The sequence below is a fragment of the Cervus canadensis genome, chromosome 23 (genome assembly GCF_019320065.1).
Source record: "Cervus canadensis isolate Bull #8, Minnesota chromosome 23, ASM1932006v1, whole genome shotgun sequence".
NCBI classification, from domain to species: Eukaryota; Metazoa; Chordata; class Mammalia; order Artiodactyla; family Cervidae; genus Cervus; species Cervus canadensis.
The window spans coordinates 20,937,812-20,964,709 of NC_057408.1; the positions used below are offsets into that span (position 1 = coordinate 20,937,812).

General features: G+C 37.9%; 1 protein-coding gene across 1 annotated transcript; it reads right to left on the reverse strand.

The window, feature by feature from the left end:
• Positions 1 to 285: 285 nt before the first annotated feature.
• On the reverse strand, positions 286 to 26,212 carry C23H18orf63 (chromosome 23 C18orf63 homolog). The gene is made up of 14 exons (XM_043443695.1): positions 26,163 to 26,212; positions 24,942 to 25,034; positions 23,240 to 23,408; positions 21,181 to 21,259; positions 16,844 to 16,900; positions 14,796 to 14,907; positions 14,038 to 14,079; positions 12,322 to 12,398; positions 9,676 to 9,785; positions 8,660 to 8,756; positions 8,461 to 8,546; positions 7,357 to 7,540; positions 538 to 1,545; positions 286 to 347 (listed from the first exon to the last, which is right to left on the reverse strand). Exons 3-14 carry the CDS (start codon positions 23,371 to 23,373, stop codon positions 294 to 296), a joined length of 2,040 nt encoding a protein of 679 aa, XP_043299630.1. The 5' UTR covers positions 23,374 to 23,408; positions 24,942 to 25,034; positions 26,163 to 26,212; the 3' UTR covers positions 286 to 293.
• Between the last annotated feature and the right edge of the window lie 686 nt (positions 26,213 to 26,898).

The following is a 26,898-nucleotide window of genomic DNA, read 5'->3' on the forward strand; positions in this document are numbered from 1 at the left end:
TAGAACACAGTGGGTGGGAGCCAGCGATGGGACCCCTCTACCTCACCCCTCTTTAGGGACCTCTTACAACCACCACAGCTGCTGCACACAGTCCTTCGTCAAGGGCTGTACTGTCCCCACCATTTACTATTTCCTAGATTTTAAGGCTTCAAGGATTAAAGGTAGCTCCTTTGGTACATGAGATTGGGGACCCCTAATCTTGGTGATTCCAATTTGGGTGATGTCACAAAAAACAACTCAGAAGGTATCAGCGAAGTTACCTGCTGGATATTTCCTTCTTTCACATCCATGTCCTAAGCTTTAGGAATGAGAGACTTCCTGGGTTTTGATCCGTCCAAGTGATGTATCTGTAACCAGATTGAAGAATCACATTTTATTATAAATTAATTGTATATACTTTCAGGTGTGTTAGATACTCTAATTCTCAGTGTGTTTCTAGAAGATCTTTGGCAAATCATTTATATCTTTATTTAGGGGGTTTAAAAGTGTATCACATGATGAGTGGCCCCAGATTAAAACTGCATTTTGGTTTTTTACCTGCTTCCTAGAAGCACGGGATTGTCCACAAAGGACAGTATTGGAGTGAGGCTTCTTTGACGTTTTTGGAGAGTCCTGACATAACTTCTTTTTAGACCTGGGGGCTGTTCTGCTGACTGTTAATCGGTGGTCAGTTACATCCGATTCTTTAGTTTGGTCAATTGACTCTAGCGGTTGGGAATCTTCGGGATCTGTGTCTGATTCAAAAATATGTGGCTGGCTTTTCACTTTTAGTGACTCATGGCTTTTCCCTAAAGTCTGTGTTATATATTTGCTTGTCAAATTCTCTTTTCCATTCACTTGGGAGCCAACAGCACTTTTTATTACACCTAAATTGCTAGTTGGCATCTGAAATACTGAACTATTAGACAGTTGTTTATTTTCACTTGAACTCATGATCAATGATCTTCCACTAGAAAGGGGCTTTTTTGTCATATTTCCATGGGACTCAGTGTTTTTTTCTTGCCGAGATCTACAAGTCTTGAGATTTACATTTTTAGCCTTCACCTGAATGCTATGATGACGTTTTTTAGCAGTTGGATCTAAATTCGGTTTATCGTCCTGGATCTCACTAGATTTAAGGGAAAACAACTTAGATTCTGTATCAACACGTTTTCTTCTCAGGTTCTCAGCTGGTAAGATACTTTTGTTCATCTGTAATGGTCGACTTTTGAAAACTGGTATGAATTTAGGGGCAATATTATGTTGGGGGCTAAAGTCTGTGTCTTGAACTTGAGCACTTCCTCTGTTGGGCGTGGGTACTCCCAGTACCATCGCGGCCTGGTCGGACAGCGGTTTCTTGCTGCTCTGCACAGACTCCGGTTGGAGGCGCAGAGCCGAGGACCCCGCGGGCTTCGGCCGGCTGGCCGAGGGCGCCCCCTTGTGGCCCGCAGCTGCTGAGCACGGCGGGAAGCTCGGAGCCCGGGCGGGTCCTGGGGAAGGGGCTGGAGCTGGAGCGGACCTGAACCTCTGTCCAGCCGTTAGATTGGGCAGCTTGACTTTGTTTTCCTGAAAGGATAAACATTAGAAAATGTAAAACTGTCCTTAAAGGAAAAGAAATAATTTATAAAATATCATCAAGATAAGAATAAAAAGTAACACTACAGTGTATAGAACAGCTAAAGAAAAACAAAAAACAAATGGGCCTTATTGAGGACATGTGTGTGTCTCTTATGACTTTTATCCTACTTTTGATACTATCCATACAAGTTAATGTTTTCAGATGAAGTTATGTTCTAAACTGTAGTAAATGAACTGTAAAACCCATACGCGTAGCTACTGCCGTTGTGTTTCAAATGTGCTCATGCGTCTGTCTCTCTTCTCTCCGTTTTTTTCCCTTTCAGCTTCCCAAAGATCATTTATCAGTATTGGTCACCAAAAAAAAAAAAAGAGGACAATGTAGCGTTCTTATCTTTTAGTGTGCATGTTCACTCTCCCTAAGTAAATACTAGACTCTTTGAGGGTAGGAAAACCATGAGTTACTTACTCTTACATCCTTCACATTCTTAAATCCTCCACAGTTACTAACAAAACACTTATTCAAAGAAATTAAAGTAATGGAAGAGGCATTTACACTGGGCCTTTCAGAGTAAGTGCAATACTGACTATAGGGCGCTGACTGTCTTAATCATTTTGTCTTCTCATTGCCTACTAGAGTGCTGGTACCTGGAAGCGTTTTGGAAACATTTGTCAAACTGACTTGTCAGATAATATCAAGGAGAAACAAGTTTTCATAGACTTCTTAAACAAATTGTAAAAAAAATATAAAACATCAAATAATACCATTTTAACCATTTTTAAGGATACAATTCAGTGGCATTAAGTATATCCCCCACTGTACTTCTGCTGTGTAATCATCACTACTATCTATTTATAAAACTTTATGCCAAACAGGAACTTTGGAGGCTTTAAGCAATAACTCCGTTTCCTTCTCTTAGCACTCTTTCTAGAGCCTAGAAATCTAAAATGAACTTTTCTCCTTTGCAGCTAGGATTCAGGATGTGATTTAAGATCAACCAATCAGATGCACTCATAGTATATATGGAAGAAAGAAGTGAGGTAAAGTCATGCTTCTGTAGTTTCTGCTGAAAGGTCTACTTATGGATGACTTTGGAATTTTGGTGGCAGAGTGAGCAGAAGTCCAAGTGTCCACTCACCAGCTTTGTAGATGTCTGGAAACAGAGTTTAGGACAGTCACTTTCCTGGCGTGGATCACATTAGGTAAACATACCACATGCGCTTTACCACACATCACCAACCTCACCCTACGAGGCTTTCCTCTGTACACAGGTGCTACCACGGGGAGGATGATTTCTAAATTTGCATAAAATTCTATCTCAAAAAGATGCTTTGTCAGAAGTGACTAACATCTTAAAGTGCCTAGACTGAATATTTTCTGTTTGACAAAAATATGGTTCAAGAATTAAGTTGAAAGCAATTACAGAAAATCCAAGAACATTTTTAGACTCTTGGTTTTTATAAACTGTAATAACTGTTAAACAGCATCCATACTACTTGAGATACAAAAAGAAAAACTCAGTCAGGCAGATTTATATAATAGGTTACTTGTATTCTGATATAAAACTCATCTAGAATTTGTATCTGAAACATTTACATTCATGTCCAGTTTTGTCTTCAGGAATATACCTAAATATACCTGAATATTTTCCAGGAATATACCTCTGATGGAAATAATTTCCAGGGTTTTTTTTTGCCCCCGAGCCTGTCAATATATTATTTATGCATTCTTTCAATTTCTAAAATATAGTAAATAGCTCAAAGGGGGAAACCTCTAGGTTTATATTAAAAAAATCTTTAAAGGCTACAAAAAGGGCTTATGTAAACAGCAGATGAAATCATAAATAATTCACAGAACTTAAAATACATAAATTGTCAACTAACCAAAGCTTTGTGAAATAATAACCTAAGAGAAAACATATGCTTTACCACATTATGACCACTATTCTGCCAGGTGTCACTGTGGCTTAGGTGACTTTTAATTTCTAGAACTGCATACAATTTATATAACTTTGTACATTAATGTAAAATTACAGAGGGAAATCAAAAGCTTTAACCTATATTTAAATAGATATCAAATAGAGGTCCAGAATTAAGGAAATATTTAAATAAAGCTTGAAGACTAACCAAAATGATGGATCATATGTGCTTTATCTATTAAAATTTGGTTCTGTGCCTTGCACCACCTGAGTGTTTCTTTAATTAAAGTCGAACCAGGATTCAGTTAAGCTCAGATTTAGCTAGAGGTTTGTGGGAAATATGGGTCTTGGAAGAAAGTGTTAAGTTTCAAAGACATGACAACAGGGAAACCATCATTCAAATGCAAAAAAAGGGAACATTTTCCAGGGTAAATGATCCATTTTTCCCAGCAAATAACTGGCATAAATAAAAGGGAAAGGAGTTTGGGATGTTATATAATAAAAGAGATCTAAAAGATATAACAACCAAATTAAGTGAACCTTGCTTGGATTCTGATTTAAACAAAACCTCGAAAATAAATCTTTGAGATAGATAGGGAATTAGAGTATGAACTAGGCTCAGATGGTAATAAATCTGCCTGCAATGCAGGAGACCCGGTTTCAGTCCCTGGGTGGGGAAGATCCCCTGGAGAAAGGAACAGCTACCCACTCCAGTATTCTTGCCTGGAGAATCCCACGACAGAGGAGTCCATGGGGTTGCAAAGAGTTGGACATGACTGAGCAACTAAGTACACACACACAGAGGAATTACTGTTAAATAATTTTTTAAAAAGCTCTTATTAGAAAAAGACACATATTAATGCTAAAGTCTTTACAGATTAAATAATAGTACATCCTGGATTTGTTTTAAAATATTACAGTTTACCCCGCATTCCAAAAATATGTCAAGGAGTAACCAGATGGTAGGCATACAAGAGTTCATTATACTATAGTAACTTCTTTTATGTATCTTGGAGAATTCTCATAATTTTTTTTTTTAAAGCTAATTGGGCTAGGCACTGCTGCTAATTTATGAAACCCTTTTTTAAGTCAGTTGAGTTTTTTCAAGCAGTTTGATCCATTTATTTTTCATTTTTTAAATTTATTCTTTTTTAGTACTGCATGACTCTTAGACCTAACAAGGTGGTAGCAATAACAGAAACTAACATTTACTGAAGGTTTAAATACAAGCATCTGTTCCAAGGAGGATTATCTAATCTAAAAATAAAACCCACAAAACCCTGTGCAGTCTGGTTCTGGGAAGGAAATGGTGATATGCTGCGTAGAGCTCCTTCCAGAAAGGGGGATCCCCGCTGCTGGGTGCTATCAGCAAACCTCCTTTGGCAGTCAGCCCCTGCAGAGATGGCCTCAGTTATGGATGCCCATCTCACTCAAGAATTTGCCTGTCTCGAGGTGGCCCAAATCTAACAACAGATTGGAAGGAGGCATAAAGCCCTGCTATTTTGGCCAATGCAGAACCACCGTGATTGGCCATTTTAGTACCTGCTTTGGTTTTGACTTCTCCCTTCACCCAATCTTCCTTCCCTGCCTCCCATGGGTGTTGATTCCAAGGGTAGTGCTCAACAATCATCACACACACTGGACTCTGTTTCAGAGCAGGCTACCTGAAGAGCCCAATTTGTGATGAGCACTAGCATTACCACTACTGCAATGCCCCATTTTACAGCTGGGGGAACGGAGGCCCAGAGAGATCAAATAACTTGTCCAAGATTATACACAGGCTTCCCTTGTGGTTCAGCTGGTAAAGAATCCACCTGCAATGCGGGAGACCTGGATTCGACCCCTGGGTTGGGAAGATCCTTTGGAGAAGGGAAAGGTTACCACCTTAAGTATTCTAGCCTAGAGAATTCCATGGACTGTATAGGTCATGGGGTCGCAAAGAGTTGGACATGACCGAGCAACTTTCACTTTCAAGATTAAATAAGTAATAAGGGGTTCAAACCCAGGCAGCCTGTCTCCAGAGCCTGAGATCTTAACCACAAATCTAAACTTTCCAATTTTAGAACTAAGAATCTGATTCTTCAGGTTTCAGTTTTAATTTTACAATGTATTTAATTGTGTGGCTTTGGTTGAATTACTTGAATGCTGTGAGCTTCAGTTTCCCTTTCTGCAAAATTGAGGAAACAATTTTTTACCCCAAGAGTCTATTTTGGTAATTAAATGAGAAGGCATACAGAAGGCGCTCAATAAAACTGGGTAGGAGAAATTCTTATCGTCAGCGTTCCAATTGTCAGAGGCAATATAAAGACCAGAAACTCCACATAAGTGTTATTTTGCATTTGAGAAGCAAATATTCACAAATACATTGTCTGCATTCACCATTTCCAAAACAGACATGGGCTAGAAATATTAGGTAGTCAATAAATATATAAACATATTTGATAAAAGTGCATGATGTAATGACACGTCTTCTAAATTCTTCAGATTTAGACTTGGCCAACAACTAAACTCTTTAAAATGTTATGTCTGGTCAAAATTTTAAGATTCATAAAGTTCAAAAAGACATCAGCTGGTATTCATTCACCCACATGCCCTTCCAGCAAAATGGCCTTACCCATAGTACCTGATATCTTGGCTGTCATGCTTTTGTAGCATTTATATGAGGTGCTGACCCTTAACCCAAGGACACTAGACCCCCATGCTGGCTAGTGACAGATGATGTGATCTGGCTTGAAAACATAAAGCAAAAAATGTCATGAGGCATAGTCTTATAGCCATAGCAAGTCAACATACATGAAAGCCTAAGTCATTTGCACAGTGGAGGCTACAATAAAACAAGGCGCTAGTAGTCAAGAAAGGAGACTCAGCAATATTCCAGTAATCCATATTATATCTCAAACTGCTCAAATTATTCAAACCTTTGTCTTTCCTTCTGATGAAAACATATTATATCTGTCATGTAAAAGAAAGATTCTTGTTGAAAAATTTAAATTAAATATACATTTGTTCTTCCAAAGCTTCCCTTTTGATTTTGTTGCCTTTTGACAAAAAAATTGTATCCTATTGTGTGTGAAGATAAGTCATCTTATTTTCTTCATCAGTACTGCTTAAACTGCTACTTATTATTTTTTTTATAAATAAGATTTCACTTAGCATATCATCTTACAATAAAAATGCTCTCAAGTTAATTCAATTTCTATCAATTATTCAAAGGCTTTCTCAAAAGAACTTCAAAGAAAACTTGGATTTATATGAGGCTGCTGCTGCTGCTAAGTCACTTCAGTCGTGTCCAACTCTGTGTGACCCCATAGATGGCAGCCCACCAGGTTCCCCCGTCCCTGGGATTCTCCAGGCAAGAACACTGGAGTGGGTTGCCATTTCCTTCTCCAGTGCATGAAAGTGAACAGTAAAAGTGAAGCCGCTCAGATGTGTCCAACTCTTAGTAACCTCATGGACTGCAGCCTACCAGGCTCCTCTGTCCATGGGATTTTCCAGGCAAGAGTACTGGAGTAGGGTGCCACTGCCTTCTCCTTGTACGAGGCAGATGTTTCCAAATTATCTTGTAAGATCATTTATTCTTTGATTCTTTGAAAAAACACGTAATGAACATATATTAAGTACCAGGAACTTAGGATATGTTCTCTGCCTTCTAAGAAGTCACGTTACATTAATTAGAAGAAAAACAACTACCATAATACCAAGGTAAATACAATAATAATAGGAACGACAGTACAAAAAAACAAAGAGTATCAGGGAAACACTGAACGGAGGGGAGAGACCCAGCACAGTGGGTTAGGCTGTCCATCGCTGACGGCAACGATCCGAGCAACACACGTGCAGAGCGTGTCCAAGAGAACTCGGTAGGACATGGAAAACTACTCACCTGCAAATGCAGTGTGGTTAGTTCTTGTGTGCAGTAGCACGGTTTAGTTGTCATCTTTATGGGAAATCCACATATATGGGGCAGTTTAGATTTTAAATCTGAAAGAAAGCTTTTCAACACACCTTCCATATCTACCCTTGGAAAGAACTGTATGGGTTGACTTCTGATGCAACTGAGAGGGTACCTGAACATTGTTAAAGAACAATGGAGTATATTTGCAGATAGGAGACAGCATTTTTTTTTTAACTGATGTAAAAAGGTCTTAAAATTGTAACTGCTAAAAAGGCACAAATAACTAAATCCTAACTACTTTAAATTTTAACTTTCACAATAAAAACAACTCACAGTAGTACCCTTATTACTATATGGCTCTCACCACAGACAGGCAAACTAATGATTTATAGAAAAGACATTATGATCTTCATAGATTATAAATGTAAATATTCACAGTAAACAATAAACAGGTTGCATTTCCAGGAACAGTAAAAATTCAGCACAGAGAAACACCACATATGAATTGCATTCAAGCTCTGAATGTGGTTCTTTGAGCAAAGCAGTTAACTTTTTCAGATATATAACATTCTGAAGACTTGGAATAATGTCTTGGTATTTAATGAAGGGGAATAATTGATAGCTGTTAACTTCAACTTTATATCAAGATTTGGGTTAGGAAGTATAGAATACAGAAAGAGAACACTAGGCTCCTCCCTCTTCCTTTTAGAGACCAGCTGGTCAGAATACAAAGAAACAAATACGATGAAACCAGTATTAATTAACATGGGAGAGTTTCGCCTGAGTACTTGTGCTCTCTCCGTGTGTAGATTTTTTTTTTTTTTCGTGTGTAGATTTTTAAAAATAACATCAAGAAAAATATTTTCTCAAATCAATGAGGTGCATTAAGTGCTATTTAAATCCTCTAAACTTTGCCTGTGAAATTATTCTCCAAAAAAGAAATTTTCATTGACATTCTTTCAATTCCACCCTTTCAATATGCCACTGGAGGGAGCCCTTGGCTAAGGAGAATCCTATACAATTATTTTGTTCCTTTCTACTAGGAGTCATGCCTGGATCCTAGGGTGGGCAGAGAGCATCTGTAAAGGATATGTGAAGATCCTTTCTCCTATCATTTTGAAGTAGATGCTACAGTATATTTTAATAGTTCCAAGGTCTTCTGGAAGCTTATAGCCGTACTAAAAATTAAGAACAAAGTTGAAATTCTTTTGAGTGAAAGCTAAAGTTAAGGTTAAATTACAAGAAGCAAAATTAAATAGCTACTAATGTAATATATATTTCTATTCCTTACCAGGCCATCCCAGTGCATCTGGAAATCTTCATATGAGTGGAAAGGACAGTCAGGGGGTATAGAGTGAAGAATACTTATCATTCGTCCCATTTTCATACTATGAAAAATACAGTTGGTAAAATATTATGAGCCAGTGCTTAGACAGGGAGCTTCCCAGGTGGCACTATAGTGTAAAGAAACTGCCTGCCAATGCAAGAGATATAAGGGAACTGGTTTCGATTCCTGGGTTGGTTTAAGTCAACTATGTGATTTGGAAAGCATTCAAAAATTTTAGCAACTATCAACATATAAGTAATAAGCTACTCATTTGCTCCCAGTTCTAAATTAACATTGTATTAAATTCTTAATAAAGAACTGTTAGGAAAAACAAAGTTGAACTGATGCAAACAATACGCCAGTTACAAACACCCAACTATGACTAACACAGTGTTGCCACACAGACGTAGGCCTGGTGATTTCAGACTTCAGGGAGAAGTCTGTTAAGAGTTGAATGAATCGGAAGCAAATCTATGTTCCCTATCTACCTCTTCTCTGCTTCTCTGCTTCAATGACCAAGTTATAATGCAGATTCCACTACTTAAGTTCTTCCTAATCTGGTTAAAATTTCATGCTAATAGTCATATTTATGTTAGTAACAAGTCATTTTTTTCCCTTGAAAATAGTGCAAACTTATAACTTAGCTCAAATCAAATGATAATGAATCATTAATTATATGTACACGTTTATAAGGTTTTATTGATGTTATATATAGTTGTAATTTCATAATGAGATATCTAGAAATTTTACTGTTTTAAAATGAGCTCTAATAAAGATACAAATGTGTAATAAAATTATTTTAGTAATTTGATGGCTTCTGCAAGTATGACAATATTGTTTCAGTATCTTTTTAAAGTTATAATTCAGTTTCCAAAATCCACAAAAATGGTTTATACTTTGCACATAATAATGTTGAAGCAAAATAGGAGAAAACTACTGTATCCCAAACCCACCCCAGATAATACAAACTGAAATCTCACCTTGGCAGAACATAGCACCAGTTGCTTAAAATGGACTGTTCCTCAATAACAGCACTCTGGTTAGTTTCAAAATTCTTTATAATACTCTGAGAAATATCAAATTCTCTTAGCTTTTGATAGAAATAAGAATTTAATGCATAAGTCCTCCAAAGAATTTGGCAAACAAAAGGAAACATTTAAAAACACAGATTTCATTAAAATAAAAAAAAAGAAAGATTTATCACACATACACCATCAGTTAAGAAACAGTTTCAAAGTCTGTTACATTGAATCATGTATAACCACTTTACACAAGGTAATCAGTGTTTCAGCTCACCCCTTTTCCTCCTCTACACAGTTTATCAAATATTTCATACTTTCCCTCTTATTGTCCAAAGCCAAACTCCTATTTTGTACTTACTTGAACTGGCTTTCAGTTTCTTTAATTATGTTAAGTGGGAGTTGAATTTCTGTCCAAAGGAAGATATTTACATTCTGTCAGAATAGCTTCTTAATTAAATTTTAAACAAATTTTTTGAAGTAGAGGATGAGGATGTGTTAGGAAATTATACCTTCCTCTGGTCTTCTGGAAGCAAGAGGACAGAACCAACAACTGCACTCTCTTTTTGTATCCCTTCTCCAAGATATGGAATGCTTTTTTCTTTGGTGCTCAGGTGCCCTGTCTGTGGCAACTACTTGCCACTTACAGTTTCCTCACTCTGGGTAGTGTGGGCCATTTTCTTACAGCGAGGCAGAAGTTGGAGAGACCTCAAGTGAGGTGCAAAATAAAATATTAACGGGTGGAGGACACTGTGTTTAGAGAGAACATTTCACATCCCTCGCTCTTATTCATTCATCTTCGGGGAAACAACATTCTAACTCTACTGCCTGCGGCTTCTCAGTGAACTCCAGCTGACCCAGCCAATTTTCCAATTCCTGGACAAGCCATCAGCATTATAACAAGGCCCTGGCTTAAAGCACTGCCCCCCACACTGATTTATCTGCATTCTGCCAATACAAACCTTACAGGCCTAGATCTAGACCCCTTTCCTCCACATTCAATGACTAATCCTGCTCTGAATTTCCATTTTATTTCTGAGATTAATGGAGATACTAGAAATGTATGTGGTGAGGCATAGTGTGGAGGTTTTAGTGGGTGAAAGATCACAGCGGGTTTGGAGCCTTAGGGAGGTTCCTTGTCAGTACAAGATATTCACTGGCTCTGTGACAGAGAAGAACCAACCTGAAATATATGTGATAGACCATTCTCAAGCCCTGTCTCCCAAGCCTGACCTTGAAAGGTGTAACACTTTCCATTCATATAGAGATAGAAAGCTGTGGAACCTTTGTCTTGCTGGAGGTTTATAGGAAGATCATGACTTGACCTACAAGGACAGCTGCAATAACAAAGGCTTCAGGCACCAAGAAGTTTGTAACAACCAGCCACACCCGCTCCCTCTTTAGTATAAAAGCAGCCTGAGCTGGAACTTGCTAAGATGGCTCTTTGGAACACTAGTCCACCATCCTCTCCATCTGCTGACAGGTCTTTGCCCAAACACCTCGTGTTTCAATCTACTGGCCTGCCATGCAGCGAGCAGTAAGAGTGTGGACTCAGTAGCAACTCCAAGTACTTATACTCAGGTCAGCTTTCCTACTGGCTTACATAACTGTTGAGGGCCAGAACATAGATCCCATTCATTTTTGACTTGTCTACTGCCTTAACATAACAAGTAATCAAACAATGAATGAATGGAGAAATGAGTGGAGCGGCGTTTGAGCTGGTCCCTGAAGAACAAGCAGAGTGCATGGCACATCAAGGGGCACATCAAGGGGCACATCAAGGGGCACGCTAAGCAAAGAAGAGTCTTCAGTCCTGTGCCTGGGCTTCCTCAGTGTGGCCACTGTGGGTCATCTGGGCTGGAAGACTCTTGGTGGGGATGGAGTAGAGGTGCTCCGGTGTGCTCTGGAAGACTCAGCGGCATCCTGGCCTCTACCCACTTAACGCCGTAGCAACACACCCTCCCACCGAGTGATAGCCCAGTTTTCTCCAGACGTCACAGATGTCTCACAGGGAAGAAACCACTCATTTCACCCTCCACCCCTCTCTGTTGAGAACCACTGTCACAGAAGAAGGAAAATAACAGTCACTGAGTTACCATTAATGTGAAAGTTTCTATACTGGGTGCTATGAGAATAAGCAAAATAGAAGATAGATCCTTTTACTAAGAAGGCAAAAAGTGTTAGGTGTAAAAAAAAAAAAAAGATGAAAAAAACCATAACAATGCCAATGTGGGTTTATTATTAATATATTTAGTATGAGCTGAAATAGCACTTTTAATATTTGGAGGTGAAAGAAAAAGCAAAGAGCAGGTGCTGAGGCAATGCAGCGTTGTGGAGTCTTGAATGCTACCTAAAGAGATTTTTGAGCAAAGGAATAACATAATCAGATCTGTGTTAGACAGACAGAATGATGTTTTCTTTGGTAAACAGATTTAAGACAATATCAGTATGTCAAGTATTTAATAATATGGATTTTGATAATAAATTTCTCATCACTCTTGTTAAAAATTAAAACTTCCTAACATATCAGTAATGATAATAAATAAATTAATTATATAGTAATAAAAATACATTAATTATATATAAAGAAATAAAAATATGTGGTACCTGAGGTGGTGGCAGTCTGATTGTGTGAGCTTCTATGCTTAGACAAACTTGAGTTGCTGTTACATTGATATCTAACTCTGAAAATAAAATATTAACCATGAACTTTCTGGAATTATTACTCCAGCCTAACAAATTAAGTATTTTAGTAACATAAGAAATTAACTCAATTTATTCAAGTTAGAAATTCTGTTAAGAATTGATTTTTTTCACACATGGTAAAATTCAATTAGTCACCTTATATAGTGAATATATTTATATTTTTTGATGGTCTACAGATGAGACATCTAAAAGAAGACAAACGCACAGAACAGTACATATGTGGGTATAATGTGTAGGGCACAGTTACAATGAGAAAAATGAGACATCCCACGATTGAGAGGAAAACTTAGCAGACACCTTCTAGAAGCCTGACATTTATTATATGTGAAAAATGAAGACTCTTCTTAAATCAGAATAGGTACCATCCCATGTTTTTGACTTACTAACAAATGTCCTCAAATATACTGGCAGATATATTTCAAATCTTTCAGAGCCCCAAGGCATCTGTCTTGCTTTCTCATAATTAAAATATTGAAGGCAAAAGGAGAAGAGGGCTGCAGAGCATGAGATGGTTAGATAGCATCATCGACTAACGGACATGAATCTGAGCAAACTCCGGGAGATAGTGAAGGACAGGGAAGGCTGGTGTGCTGCAGGCCACGGGGTCTCAAAGAGTCGGACCTGATTCAGTGACTCCACAACAACATCTAAGTCAGATAGTGCTACCTGAAATAAAGCATGCAGGGGTTTCTGGTGTACTGGTAATGTTCATTTCTTGATCTGAGAACTGGTTCTAAGGATATTGTAGTTTGTGAAAATCCAATGAGCTATACATCTACAGCTTGTAAGTTTTGCTACAGAATATTACATTCAGTAAAACTAAAAGAAAAGATTCTAACACCTGAGTGAGGAGTGTTGCTGTCCTAAACTGCTCTCTTTACCCTCTGACAGCTTAGTCTCCTGACAGTGTCTGGGGACAGGCGAAGAAGTCATTCACCCAGAGCTGGAGCACAGTGACTGTCACTGCCCAGCTTACACACGAACCCAGAGCAAGAGGGGCAAACGGGCTTCAGCCTGAAGCCAACTCAGACAGAACAGTCCGTGGGTGACATGGAGATTTAAGGCTACGGTCAAATGCTGGTAAAACCACCATGACTGACAATGTCTACTTGGCTTAGGATTCCCATCTATCTGCCATCTCTGGACTACTGATAGGAATGTGTCTATCTGCAATAGAACCACGCACATCAACGAAAGAGTTAGATTAGACCAATCTGTGGCTCTTCAGGCAATCTTTTTTTGAAAACAAGAATCATGTACTCATAAAAAAACCCAAAGCTTTTACTTACAACAGTACTAAAGAATTCTTATAATATGGTTCTAGAGACTATACATTATAAATACCTGCAAAATTAAACTGTTTTAGTTATAACTTTAACTAGAGATATTAAAAATGTAGCTTTTATATCAATTAAGAAAAGTGAATTGTTTTCTCATGAAGTAGAATATATATTTTTGAATCAGAAGTGGTTTCCTGAGTGAAACTGATTATAACAGTATCTGATTAACTTTTGATACAACCTAATCATCAAGATTTTAACAACCCAACAATCTATAACATTTTTAAACAACTATTTTATTAATGTTTTATCTATTAACTTTTATATTTTTACTTACCAACAGCACTTTGCTTTCCCATCTGAGAAAGAAATTCTCTTCCTTAAAAAATTCATAGAATACACCATATTATTAAAACTCATAAATCATGCTTAATATAACTTCCTTATGCAAAGTTATCAAAGCTGCAGAAAATGCTTTACAATGCAGTTTTATACAAATGAATATCTGATGATAGTTCAGAGAAAAAAATATAACACTCAAAAATATCTTTTATATTAAAAAGACAGAAATACTCAATTCTTCCTGCACATATTTTTTCCTGGTATAAAATAGTTAGAAAACAGATCACAACACAAAATTCAGAATAGACTTTTGGTTCCAACAACACTAATAATTTGTGTTCATTTTATTATAGTGCTCCATAACTTATATTTATTCCTTTTTAAACATCAAGTATTCTATAATGAAACCACTTTTTTTCCATAGAAACACTAGGAAATCTCCTCTGGATATAATCACAAAGGAAGGAGAGGACACCTTTGTTGATGGGGGCTTGCTTAAGAATGTTTGGTTGGGGCTATGCTTTAAAAACCATTCCCTGTGGATACATGTATAATATATGTATGGCTGAATGTTTTTGCTGTTCACCTTGAACTATCACAACATTGTTAATCAGCTATGCCCTAATACAAAATAAAAAGATTTTTTTGAAAAAAAATTCCCTAAAAACAATATATTTTGAAATTAAAAACAGACGTACATAATAGAAGTAATCTGGTTCAGAAAGCCCTAATGATTGAAAGAGATAAAGTCACCTTGTACCAAGAGATGGCCAGCTTTATTCCAGGCTGGAGCAAGTCTAGCTGTGAGTGAATATGAAAGGCAGTTTTGAAGAATTATAGGAATTACTTGCTGTGGAGCCTCCACCTAAAAATATTAAAGCACAAAATATGGGCAAGTTCACAGTAATTGTTATGCTATACTATAAACTCAGAGAAAATGTCTGTGTGTTTAGATCACCTCCCAACAAAACTGGGTTATTCTGGGTAGAAGTTACAGCCATCACTCCAGCTAATCCTATCTGGTTCTGAAGTTAAAGAAGTGTTAAAATAAATTCACTTTGATACTATGACTGTAATGGCCAAATTCTACCAGTTTATCCTGCCCCAATAAGCCTAAATCGTTGGAGCTCATGTGCTCCAAAGCTTACACTTTACTTTGTATTCTGCTCTGCACAGAGGAAGCCTTGCCAAACTACACTGTAACATGTTTCATTACTGTTCACTCTAGTCCAATATCAGAAAAGTTAAATGTTTACATGGGCACACATGGAACCAGCAGTATGCATGTGTTTGCACCAGATACAATGCAACAAGTATCTCTACTTGCACACAATTTTCAAAGGTCAGAATATTCACTTAGGACCAATGGGATCCAGACACATTGTCCCACTTGAAATAACTAAAACACTGGGTAAGTTAAATGAAACAATGTTTCACAAGACACAGGCCATCAAGCAATAAAAAAAGACAAACCCCTAGGAGTTGGGAAACGCATGAGACCCCAGCATATTGATTAAAGAGGCTTTCCAGGCTGCAGTGCAGGGAAGGGGAATCCTGGAAGAGGCAGCCGGCTCCCTGGGTTGAATGGACAGAACTGAGAGTCTAGGGAGGCCACGGGAGCTACAGTTTGGAGGGCAAAGTATTGACAGAAGAGAGCTTCACAGAGAGAAAACTCTGAGATCAGCAGAGTCCCTCCTTGAGTATTCAGTTGCATATGGAATAGCATATTCATATGAGGAAACACTCAGGGCTGTTTGCTATACAAACATTCTTGCAAATGCAGCCAGAGAAAACACTGCCAGGGCCTTTGTTAGCAAGACAAAAGTGAGACAGCCAAGAACTGTCACCCAATAAATAAAAAGGAGGAAAATATTTTTCTATGTTAAGATTCCCAAGGGCAAGAAGTTTATCAGGTTCCCAGCTTTACCTCCAGAAACAAGCAAAGTGCTCAGTATATCATAGATGTTCAATGACTATCTGCTGTGATTATTACTCATGTACAAAGTATCCAGATGAAGACAAATTGAGCATAATCGTGAAGGCTCAACACAGGTGAGAACACTGCTTTCCCACGGATGGTAAATGATGGCTAAAGTCAGCTTTCAGGTTATTCAAGTATTTCTTAGGGAAGTGCAAAGCATCTCTGGGTATTATTGAGACTTCATCATTCTCCTATAACTTAGGCATTTCATCTTGAAGATGACCAAAAACCTCATCATCCCAAACTCCACTAGATCTAGGAACAGAGGCCAACAGTGATGCCTGGACAGGCTGCTAGAATACCCAAGGATGCGGTGCCTCAGACACCCACGCAGAGACATGATGGGAGCTCCAGCAAAGTCTCAGCAGCCTGAGCACTGAGACACGACAGGTGCTCTACCTCAAGTATTCATTTCTTTTTTCTTTGCTAAGATCCAGACACTCATCACCATGGGGAATAAAATCTATATTTTTTTGTTCCCTTACTTATTAGCTATATGATTGTGGGCAATTTTTTCACCTCTCTGGGTTTCAGTTTATCTGTAAACATGGGATATTCACTTCTTGGAAAATAGAGATGACAAATGAAATTATGTCACATAAAATGCCTGCAAGAAAGTACCCAATAAAATTAAGCCTCTTCCCCCTTTCTCTATTAAATGTGCACAAATAAATTGTCCTGAGAGAAAATATCAGTTTTTTCACATGCATAGAAACAACTTATAAGAAAGGTATTCTAATTTTTGTTTACTGACAAAATAAGTTGAATGTACAAAATCAATAAAACAACATCTGGAATTATTATCCTTTTAAAAACTTACCTTAGCTCTGTATTTTTCCATATAGGCATGAAGTTTTCCAGCTTTATAAAATGTTATCTATTTAAAAAAATCCATATTTATAAAAATGACTTAAATATATTATTAAATAATGCACTACATAAAGAATTTAAACATTTATACAGCAGAACACAGCAGAGGACCATCATACTAACAGTTTCTATGCTCTGGAGAAAGAAGCAAGTGATAATCATTCTCTTCCTGAAATACTGGATTGACCAAAAAGCTCCTTTGGTTTTTAAGCAAAAATAAAAGACACATTTTTCATTTTCACCAAGAACTTTATTGAACAATGTATTCATCATTTTGTTCTGCTACCTTCTGCCATTTTTCAGGCAACTTCATAATTCCATCCTCCAAAAACTTTTTATCTTTTTGAGCAAAGAACTATTCCAGGTAACTTTTACAGTCTTCCAGGAAACTGACATTTTTTTCCATTAAGAGAATTTTGTAAACAAAAGGAAATCTTAAAGTCCAGTTTCTTGTGAGTATGGCAGATGAGTCAGAATTTCCCACCCAAGCTGTAGCAGCTTTTGCCTGGACATCAAAGGAACATGCGATCTTCTATTATCTTGATGAAGAATATGCCTTTTCTGTTAACTAATTTCAGACACTTTTTGTCAAGTGCTGCTTTTAGTTAGTCTAACTGGGAGCAGCTTGTTGGAATGAATCGTTTGGTTTTCTGGAAGGGGCTCATAATGGAGAACTCCCTTCTAACCCCCGCCCCGCCCCCCCCGCCCCCCCCCGCCATATACACAACATCACCTTCTCTGAATAAAGACCAGGCTTAGTTGTGGTTGGTGGTGGTTCATTTCATTTGTTCCACAGTCTTTTCAGTCCCACCTTATTTTATAGTATCTATTTTTCATCACTCATAACAATTTGTTTTAAAAATGGAAGCTTTTTTTATGTTTAAGTAGAGAATTGCATGTAGAAATATGGTCAAGGTTTTTCTTGCTTAACTTATGTGGAACATAAACACCAAAGTGATTAACATAACCAAGCTGGTGCAACTGATTTTCAGTGCTTGATTTGGAAATTTTGAGTTGACATGTCAGCTATCTCCCACGTGATATAACGTTGATTGTTCTCAATTAGTGTCTCGATTTGATCGCTATCAACTTCAAACTGGTAACACCAAAGAAGCTGAAGTTGAACAGTTCTATGAAGACCTACAAGACCTTCTAGAACTAACACCCAAAAAAGATGTCCTTTTCATTATAGGGGACTGGAATGCAAAAGTAGGAAATCAAGAAACACCTGGAGTAACAGGCAAATTTGGCCCTAGAGTACAGAATGAAGCAGGGCAAAGGCTAATAGAGTTCTGGCAAGAGAACGCACTGGTCATAGCAAACACCCTCTTCCAACAACACAAGAGAAGACTCTACACATGGACATCACCAGGTGGTCGACACTGAAATCAGACTGATTATGTTCTTTGCAGCCAAAGATGGAGAAGCTCTATACAGTAAAAACAAGACCGGGAGCTGACTGTGGCTCGGATCATGAACTTCTTATTGCCAAATTCAGACTGAAATTCAAGAAAGTGGAGAAAACCACTAGACCATTCAGGTATGATCTAAATCAAATCCCTTATGACTATACAGTGGAAGTGAGAAATAGATTTAAGGGACTAGATTAGACAGAGTGCCTGATGAACTATGGATGGAGGTTCATGACATTGTACAGGAGACAGGAATCAAGACCATCCCCAAGAAAAAGAAATGCAAAAAAGCAAAATGGCTGTCTGAGGAGGCCTTACAAATAGCTGTGAAAAGAAGAGAAGTGAAAAGCAAAGGAGAAAAGGTAAGATATACCCATTTGAATGCAGAGTTCCAAAGAATAGCAAGGAGAGATAAGAAAGTCTTCCTCAGCAATCAATGCAAAGAAATAGAGGAAAACAACAGAATGGGAAAGACTAGAGATCCCTTCAAGAAAAGTAGAGATACCAAGGAAACATTTCATGCAAAGATGGGCTCAATAAAGGACAGAAATGGTGGGAACCTAACAGAAGCAGAAGATATTAAGAAGAGGTGGCAAGAATATACAGAAGAACTGTACAAAAAAGATCATGACCCAGATAATCACGATGGTGTGATCACTGACCTAGAGCCAGACATCCTGGAATGTGAAGTCAAGTGGGCCTTAGGAAGCATCACTACAAACAAAGCTAGTGGAGGTGATGGAATTCCAGTTGAGCTATTTCAAATCCTGAAAGACGATGCTGTGAAAGTGCTGCACTCAATATGCCAACAAATTTGGGAAACTCAGCAGTGGCCACAGGACTGGAAAAGGTCAGTTTTCATTCCAATCTCAAAGAAAGGCAATGCCAAAGAATGCTCAAACTACCATACAATTGCACTCATCTCACACGCTAGTAAAGTAATGCTTAAAATTCTCCAAGCCAGGCTTCAGCAATACGTGAACCATGAACTTCCAGATGTTCAAGCTGGTTTTAGAAAAGGCAACCAGTCCATCCTAAAGGAGATCAGTCCTGGGTGTTCATTGGAAGGACTGATGTGGAAGCTGAAACTCCAATACTTTGGCCACCTGATGCGAAAAGCTGACTCATTTGAAAAGACCCTGATGTTGGGAAAGCTTAAGGGCAGGAGGAGAAGGGGACGACAGAGGATGAGATGGTTGGATGGCATCACCGACTCGATGGACATGGGTTTGGGTGGACTCTGGGAGTTGGTGATGGACAGGGAGGTCTGGCGTGCTGCAGTTCATGGGGTCGCAAAGAGTCGGACAGGACTCAGTGACTGAACTGAACTGTACTGAACTTCAACTCATCTATCTGGCCATGGAGCACTGTCCAGAAAGAAATCCCAGCATGAAACTTTGTAAACCACTTTCGATATGTTCAATCAATCACAGCACCTTCTCCATACACTGCATAGATCTTTTTGCTGTTTCAGCTGCTTTTTACCTTTCTGGTATAGTGTTAGTCGCTCAGTCACGTCCGACTCTTTATGACCCTGTGAACTGTGGCCAGCCAGGCTCCTCTTTTCATGGGATTCTCCAGGCAAGAATACTGGAGTGGGTTATCTTCCTTCTCCAGGGGATCTTCCCAACCCAGGGACTGAACCTGTGTCTCCTGCATTGCAGGAAGATTCTTTACCATTTGAGCCACCAGGGAAGCCCACCTTTCTCATATAATAAAGTATAATTTACTGAAAGTGTTTCTTTTTTCTTCCATCTTCAATATTAAAATGGCTACACAAAAATGTATCAAGTTTGATTTTTTTAAAAATGCATGCTGATATGACAGCTGTCACAATACAGTCTAACAACTGTTTCAAATGAAGTGAAAGACAATGAAGCACTACAAGTGTCGTTTTACAGAAAAAACCAAATGAACTTTCTGGGAAACCCAGTAGAATCTATGGGTACATTCCTTAGTGAAGAAAGCCTTTCTGGAAATGAACTGAATCCAGAAACCATATAAAGTAAAAGGCCAGTAAATTTCATGTAATAAATATTTAATACCTTTCTTATTAAGCAATAATTTCTTAGACATGAATAAGGAAAATGGACACAAGTGGAAGATCAAGAGAAAGTTCAAAACATATTTTTATATGGTGACTTTCTTCTTCTTCTTGCTAAGATTAGGATACTCATTTCCTAAGTTTTTCAGGTAGAAAAGAATATAGAGACATTACTGTCTACTTGTTCACTAACATCTTGTCTTTCTTAAAAATATTAAGAATGAGAAGATAAAAAATGGATATAAACCTAAAACCTAAAGAAAAATAAATAAACTAAAGATTTTGAACTATCTATCGGCATTATTAATAAATATTAATTTCTGGGAAATTAAAATCTCAGAATAAGAGCTATATACAGCACCAGAAAATATATTTCTTGTTCTAATTTTACTAAGTAAGAAAAACATTTTAATGAAATTTCCAAAATAAAAAAACATGTTGGCCCAAGTTCTTTAAACACAACTGGAGATCTGTTGGAACAAGGAACTTCTTTTATATTAAATGTAATTCTAAAGAATAAAATATAAAGAAGGATTAAGTCTGTGCTATCTTAAAAACTATGCCATTAACATATTTTATCCATTGATAATCTTTATTTTAACATCAATGACAGAGAAAACTAAATACGAATTCAGAGCCACAAAAATGGATCTTAAACATGAGGTATATCGAAGTTAAAGTCTGTTAATGTTTTGATCAACCTACAACACAATGTAATTAGTCTTCATAAGCTATCTTCAATTTGAGCTATAATTAATACCCAAATTAATGCTTATCAATATTGCTCTAAATAATTATAAATGATACTTTATAAAATGTTACAATACTAACCGCCATCACCACCCAAATTTGGGTAAATATTCCAGGTACAGGTGATGTAAGGATATCTTGGTGCAAAAACAGCAACTGCCTGTGGAGATGAAATGCATTCATTTTAAACTGGACTGCCCACTCTCTGTTTTCATTTTATCAGAACATTTAAATATTGCTAGTTCCAATGAAAAGTTTAAGCTTCTTCTAGGCAGGGATTGTATTATGGATTTCCATATGATTCTCCACACTTAGCATGGTACCTTGAATATTGTAAGCAATCAGCCAAGATTTGAATTGAGAGAACTATAAAGTTTTAGATATGATATTAATATAAAAACTTGTCTGCACATCTGTTTCTTATCCCTTTCATCTGTGAACTAAAATTTCTCTTTTAAAACTCCATTTCTATTTTAAGTATAGACTTGAAAAAGTCTAAGCACTATGAAGACTTCAGTTCTTCTAACTCCTATTTCTTCCATTTTCCTTTTTTTTTTAAAGTGGTGGTCAGAAGCACTGGAGAAAAGAGTTTAAGGAACAGTGTAGTTATCAACTACTTCAATGTCAGAACTATTGACTAGATTATTTTCCTTCAAAAAGGAAATTTTTTGAAGGAAAATGAAGTGGGTAGTGGTTTTAGTTAAGTATTCAAAAGACAAGTGAACTTACAGCAACAATCATTACACTTCAAATTACCATCAATAATTTTATTAGAAAAGATGGTAAAAACACAAAAGGGAATAGAGGTAGGAATACAAAAATTTTCAAAATTATTAATCATCAAGGAAACAAATTTTAAAGGCTAGGAGTGCATGTGTGTGGGGGGTTACATCAAAACGTGAGATGGGTCAACGTGTTTCTGCTAGGCTCATCTTTGTTGGCACTGTGGTGCAGCAGGCTTATGATTTTTTTTTAATGTTTATGTATTTGACCGTGCTGGGTCTTAGTTGAGGCACACAGGATCTTTTAGTTGCAGTGTATGAACTCAGTTGTAGCATGCAAGAGCTAGTTCCCCAATGGGGGATCGGACCGGGCCCCCTGCCCACGGAGCATGGAGTCTTAGCCACTGGATCACCAGGGATGTTCCCAGTACGTGCTTGTACAAGATGTGCCTTTGTCTGACACAACCACGTCTTTGTCTTTCTGTTCTAGCCTCTTTGTCAGTTATTGGGACAATGAGTCAAAGCACCCCTCTCTATGGGCAAGACCACCTTCAATATGAGAGTGAATGGCAGAAAATCTCTCTTAAGGTTTTCTACTTACTTGCTTCCCTAAGGGGTCACAAGTAAATGCTCAGTGGGTATCAAATTATACCTTAGCAGGAAGGGTACAGATTCCTGGATGTACTTGAGTGGGAAAATACACAGTGGTCAGAAGACAAGTTTATAAAGAAGAGCAAAATGGAGGACACCCAAGAGTATTTTACTTCTGACTCCTAGCCATCTTATAAGTGTTTGCTCCTCTCTAAGAAATTCAATTAGAGATAGAATCTTGTTATGTATTCTAAGAGTTCTTCCTTGAGTGTCTCAAACAATTTAAGGGACTAATACATGGTGGGTCTTCAGTGTTATACTTTAGGCGTCAACTTCTGGAAGTGTTTTCCAAAGACTATCTTAGGTTAGATATTTCAAGATAATTCTTGGAGAAATATTCTTACATCAATCTGAAAATCTAAAAATTATATTAACCTAAAATGTTTATGGTATCTCCTGAAGTGCTTCATAAATAGTAGGTACTTCATAAACAGTTATTAATGATTATCTCCCAAAACTTAAGACTAAGTTTTGACTTAATCCATTGATTTAATTCATCAATGTCTATAAAATCTGATTAAAATAACACACAAGAAGCCACAAATACAAAGACTCAACAGTGAGATATTCTATATGAAGTACTTTAAGTCCTCCCTTAAATGTAATTCAATATACTTGGTCAGAACAATACTGAATTCCTTTATTCTAAAATTGTATAAACAGATTTAGCAAATGAGTATCTTGCTTTAAAGGCGATACTATTAAAACAGTTCTTACAGATGTAAAAAGTTTAGAAAGTATTAGTTACAAGATTGTGTTTTTTTTACCTGCATATCTTCATTTGTCTGCTCCTAATCTCAGTGTCTGCCACTCCGTTATGCAATATTATCTTGACAGCACAGAGTTTGTGTAAATCTGGAAGTGTGATGAAGAACAGTGACTGCTGCTTAGAATCATTCATATTTTCCTGTTGACTGAATGCCTCAGTAATCAGGTCTTTAAAAACAAACAACAATAAAAACATAGTAAACTTTTATTTATTTTACCAATAGGGTAAAGCATTTCAATCCATCACAGAATATTTGATATTGCATTGGTATACAATGGCAAAAACAAGTTTAGCAAATATTAGCAGTTAAATACCATTTACACTTTACCTTTGAGGTTTTCTAATGATAACCTAGAACTTGGGGGGTACAAGTTTTATTAGGATATAATTCATATCACATACAATTCGCCTATTTAACATGTATAATTAAATGGCTTTTACTACATTCACAGAGTTGCAACCATCACAATACACTTTAGAACACTCTGCCACTCCAAAAATAAAATCTATAATTTTAAACCTGCAGTTCTATACAACAAATAGAATAATTTGAGTACAAATATCACAAAGAACCACCAGCAATGTGCATCAAATGCCTACTCTGTTCTGGGTACTAGATATGTTTCTGCTACATTGTTTTTATTTAACAAATTCTTTCTAAAATTTTTGGTTATTAAGTTTCTCTTTGTTTTCAGGAAAACAAAATCTTTCCTATGACAACAATACTTCTTAAAAAAATCAAAATGTAGAGCAAAGCCTTCTGCTATTTTAAGTTATCTCTATAAAGCATTTCAAAGCTGAAGAATATATTTTTCACCATTTTACACTAAAGAAAATTGTTTACTGAGATCTTTAAATTGTTATCTAGTTTCCTTTTCCACAAATTCCCTGGCTTTACAACTTCTCTGTGGGACACATTTTACAGTTGATAATTCACAGGGCATACCTTTGGGGTCTGTCTTACATATAACAGAAAAGAAAACTGCAATGTGAAATGATTTAAGCTCAGTTTCTCTCGGATACACAAACATATCCAGGGAAGGTAACTGGTATTCTGGTACTTCAAACTTTTAAGCATCCACATATTTTCTCTCTTTAAGAAAAGAAGCAGTAACACAGTCCTGGAATCTGGAGTGTGAGCAGCCTTAGGTCTGATCTCAGTAACCAAATACCCTTGTGGTGCCATTTGACCAATGGCAGCATTGCGCTTCTGGCTCCCACACATCTTTCTTATTCAAGTACCACAGTGCTTGAAATTTTCTTCATTAAAGATCATGGAATTCTTTTAAAACTGCGAGTACTCTTATAAAGATTAAAACAAAGTCACACAAGGTGTTAATTAATTTGGTGTACCTAATTAAGAAGATTTCTGATAGTAAAAATAGAAATATTCCTTCCTTCTCTCTGTTTTTCTACTTTCTCTCTCTATGCTAAATGCTTACTATTGTGGAAAAAAAATTTTTTAAATGAAGCACAAAGTTCCAAGGCCAACACAATCTACTTCACCAAGGTAAAGAGCATCAATAACGAATGAAGTAAAATAAAAAACAAGAACTGATTACGGCTTGGGCCCAGAAGTACAAAAGTGCATGTTAGTGAAAATAGTTAGACAGTTAAAATGCAGATTTGTTGCTTTCATTTCTGAAACACATTTCCCACTAAAATTACTTTCTGCCTCAGTTTTCCTTTAAATATCTTACAGCAAAGTCACCAAAAAATTCCTGTGAGTGGTCCTCTCCTTCTCTTGTCAACTTCAAAGACTGATCAGAAAACTGTGTGTAAACAACTCTGACCTGTTCGGGAATAGGCAGGAATTTATTTAATTTTATTATTTAGCATTACACGAAAAATTTTTTTTTCAATTCATAACTGGCAGAACTTACAAATTAAAAAGTACAAATTTCTTGCCCTAGATTGTGTAAGGACTGCATTGGAAGGCTCAAAATTCGGATGATCTGTTAACAGATTGTTTAGAGAGTAGCACCTTTTAAGCCACTCCAGTATTCTTGTCCGGAGAATTCCATGGACCAAGGAACCTGGTGGGCTACAGTCCATGGAGTCACAGAGTGAGACACGACTGAGCGACTTCACTAACTTCACTTACCTTTCACATCCAAGCTGATTAATGGAAAACTTGCCGGCTACAAAATAACATTTTGATCACATTTCTGCCCTGGTGATAAGTATTACAGTAAGGAACAGGTACCTACAAAATTGTCCATTTGATGACTCAAAACCCCAAGAGAACCAAGGTCATCGTGAGCGCCCAGTCTGTGAAGTCAGTGACCTGCTGGTTAAGCAGCGTCCAGCCCTGCCGGAGCTTCACTGGTCCTCCCTCTATGGAGCCTTGGTGGGAAGAGGCCTGACTGGGGGTCGGATTCCCACCGGCCCTACACACCGCTTCCAAGGTCAACAGGCAAGTTTCCTCCCCTGGGGCCTCATTTTCTTACGCACCGCATGGAATTGGTGGAAATATCTCCAAGGTCTTTACTTAGGTAAGTGCCTTATTTAAAAGGTGATTCTATAAATTACTGATTAAATTAGATGCCCTAATATTGGAACCCGTGGGCCTTCGTGAAAGAACGAATCTTGGTTCCTTTCTCTTTCAAAAGCTACAATTATCTCTTCAGCAGGCGCCTCCTGTCAAAGCAAGGCCATCAAAACCGCTCAGGAGGCGACGCCCGAGCCTCGCGGTGAGGCAGCGGCAGGCTGGGAGGCCGGCCTGGAGCAACCTCCGCAGCTCCCTCTCTCCCTCTCGGGCTCGTCAAGCAGTCGTGTTCCGGGTCACGCCCAGCCCACCTCAGTCTCCTGGCCTGCGTGTCCTCGCTCCTCAGCGCCCTCCCCGTGGCTCAGGGGTACTGTGTCCAGCATTCCTGGCCATCCCAGACCTCCCCTCACCACCCCTAGCGCCCCCAACTTACCCCAACTTATCCCAGCGTACCCCAGCTCTCTCAGCATCCCCGGAGGGCTCCCAGCATACTCTGCGTGCTCCCAGCATGCTCTGAGCGTTCCCAGCATGCCGCTGTGTACCTGTTTTTCCCGCCATAGCTTTTGCTGGCCTGAGCCATTCATCCTGCACCGACGGTTCTCTGAGAGAGAGCTGGCTTTGGCGTTGGTGTGGCCCGGCGCGAGGCCGTTGCCGTCTCCCAAACAGGGGTAGGATGCATCCTCAGGGTATGACCTCCGGGGAGGGCCAGTGGCTGAGCCCTGCGCTGACTAAAAGACGGGCTGTCTGGCCTCCTTCCTTCCCACTTTTGTTGTGTTTGTTTGAACTTGTCCATAATAAAAAGCTTTGAAAAAGTTATGTTTTTCAGAAGTAAAATAGATTGAAGATACAGGTCACAAATTGGGAGAAGATATTTTCATGAAAGTAATCCACAAGTGGTTAGTTTACAGACTATATAAAGAACTCTCACAGATCAGTTAGGGTAAGACAGTGTGTCCTAGAAAAAAGCAGTTAAGTCATGAAGAGGTATTTTGCAGAAAGAAGGATGGCTTTATAAGCCTGTGGAAAGGTACTCAACATTGTTAATTATAAAATCTAAATAAGACCACAATGAGATACCATAGAATTGACAAAATAGTAAGGATTCAGGATTAGATCCCCCATACACTGTTGGAATGCAGGAATGAAAATTTGAAAATAATATGATGTAA

What these genes read in the sequence shown, in the direction of transcription:
- C23H18orf63 (XM_043443695.1), bottom strand. Translation starts at nt 23,373, where the DNA reads ATGAATGATTCTAAGCAGCAGTCACTGTTCTTCATCACACTTCCAGAT. An exon ending in GGGAAAGCAAAGTGCTGTTG is followed by an intron (nt 12,399 to 14,037) that starts GTAAGTAAAAAT and finishes TTTTATTTTCAG; the next exon opens with AGTTAGATATCAATGTAACA. An exon ending in CCCGTGCTTCTAGGAAGCAG is followed by an intron (nt 348 to 537) that starts GTAAAAAACCAA and finishes ATCTGGTTACAG; the next exon opens with ATACATCACTTGGACGGATC.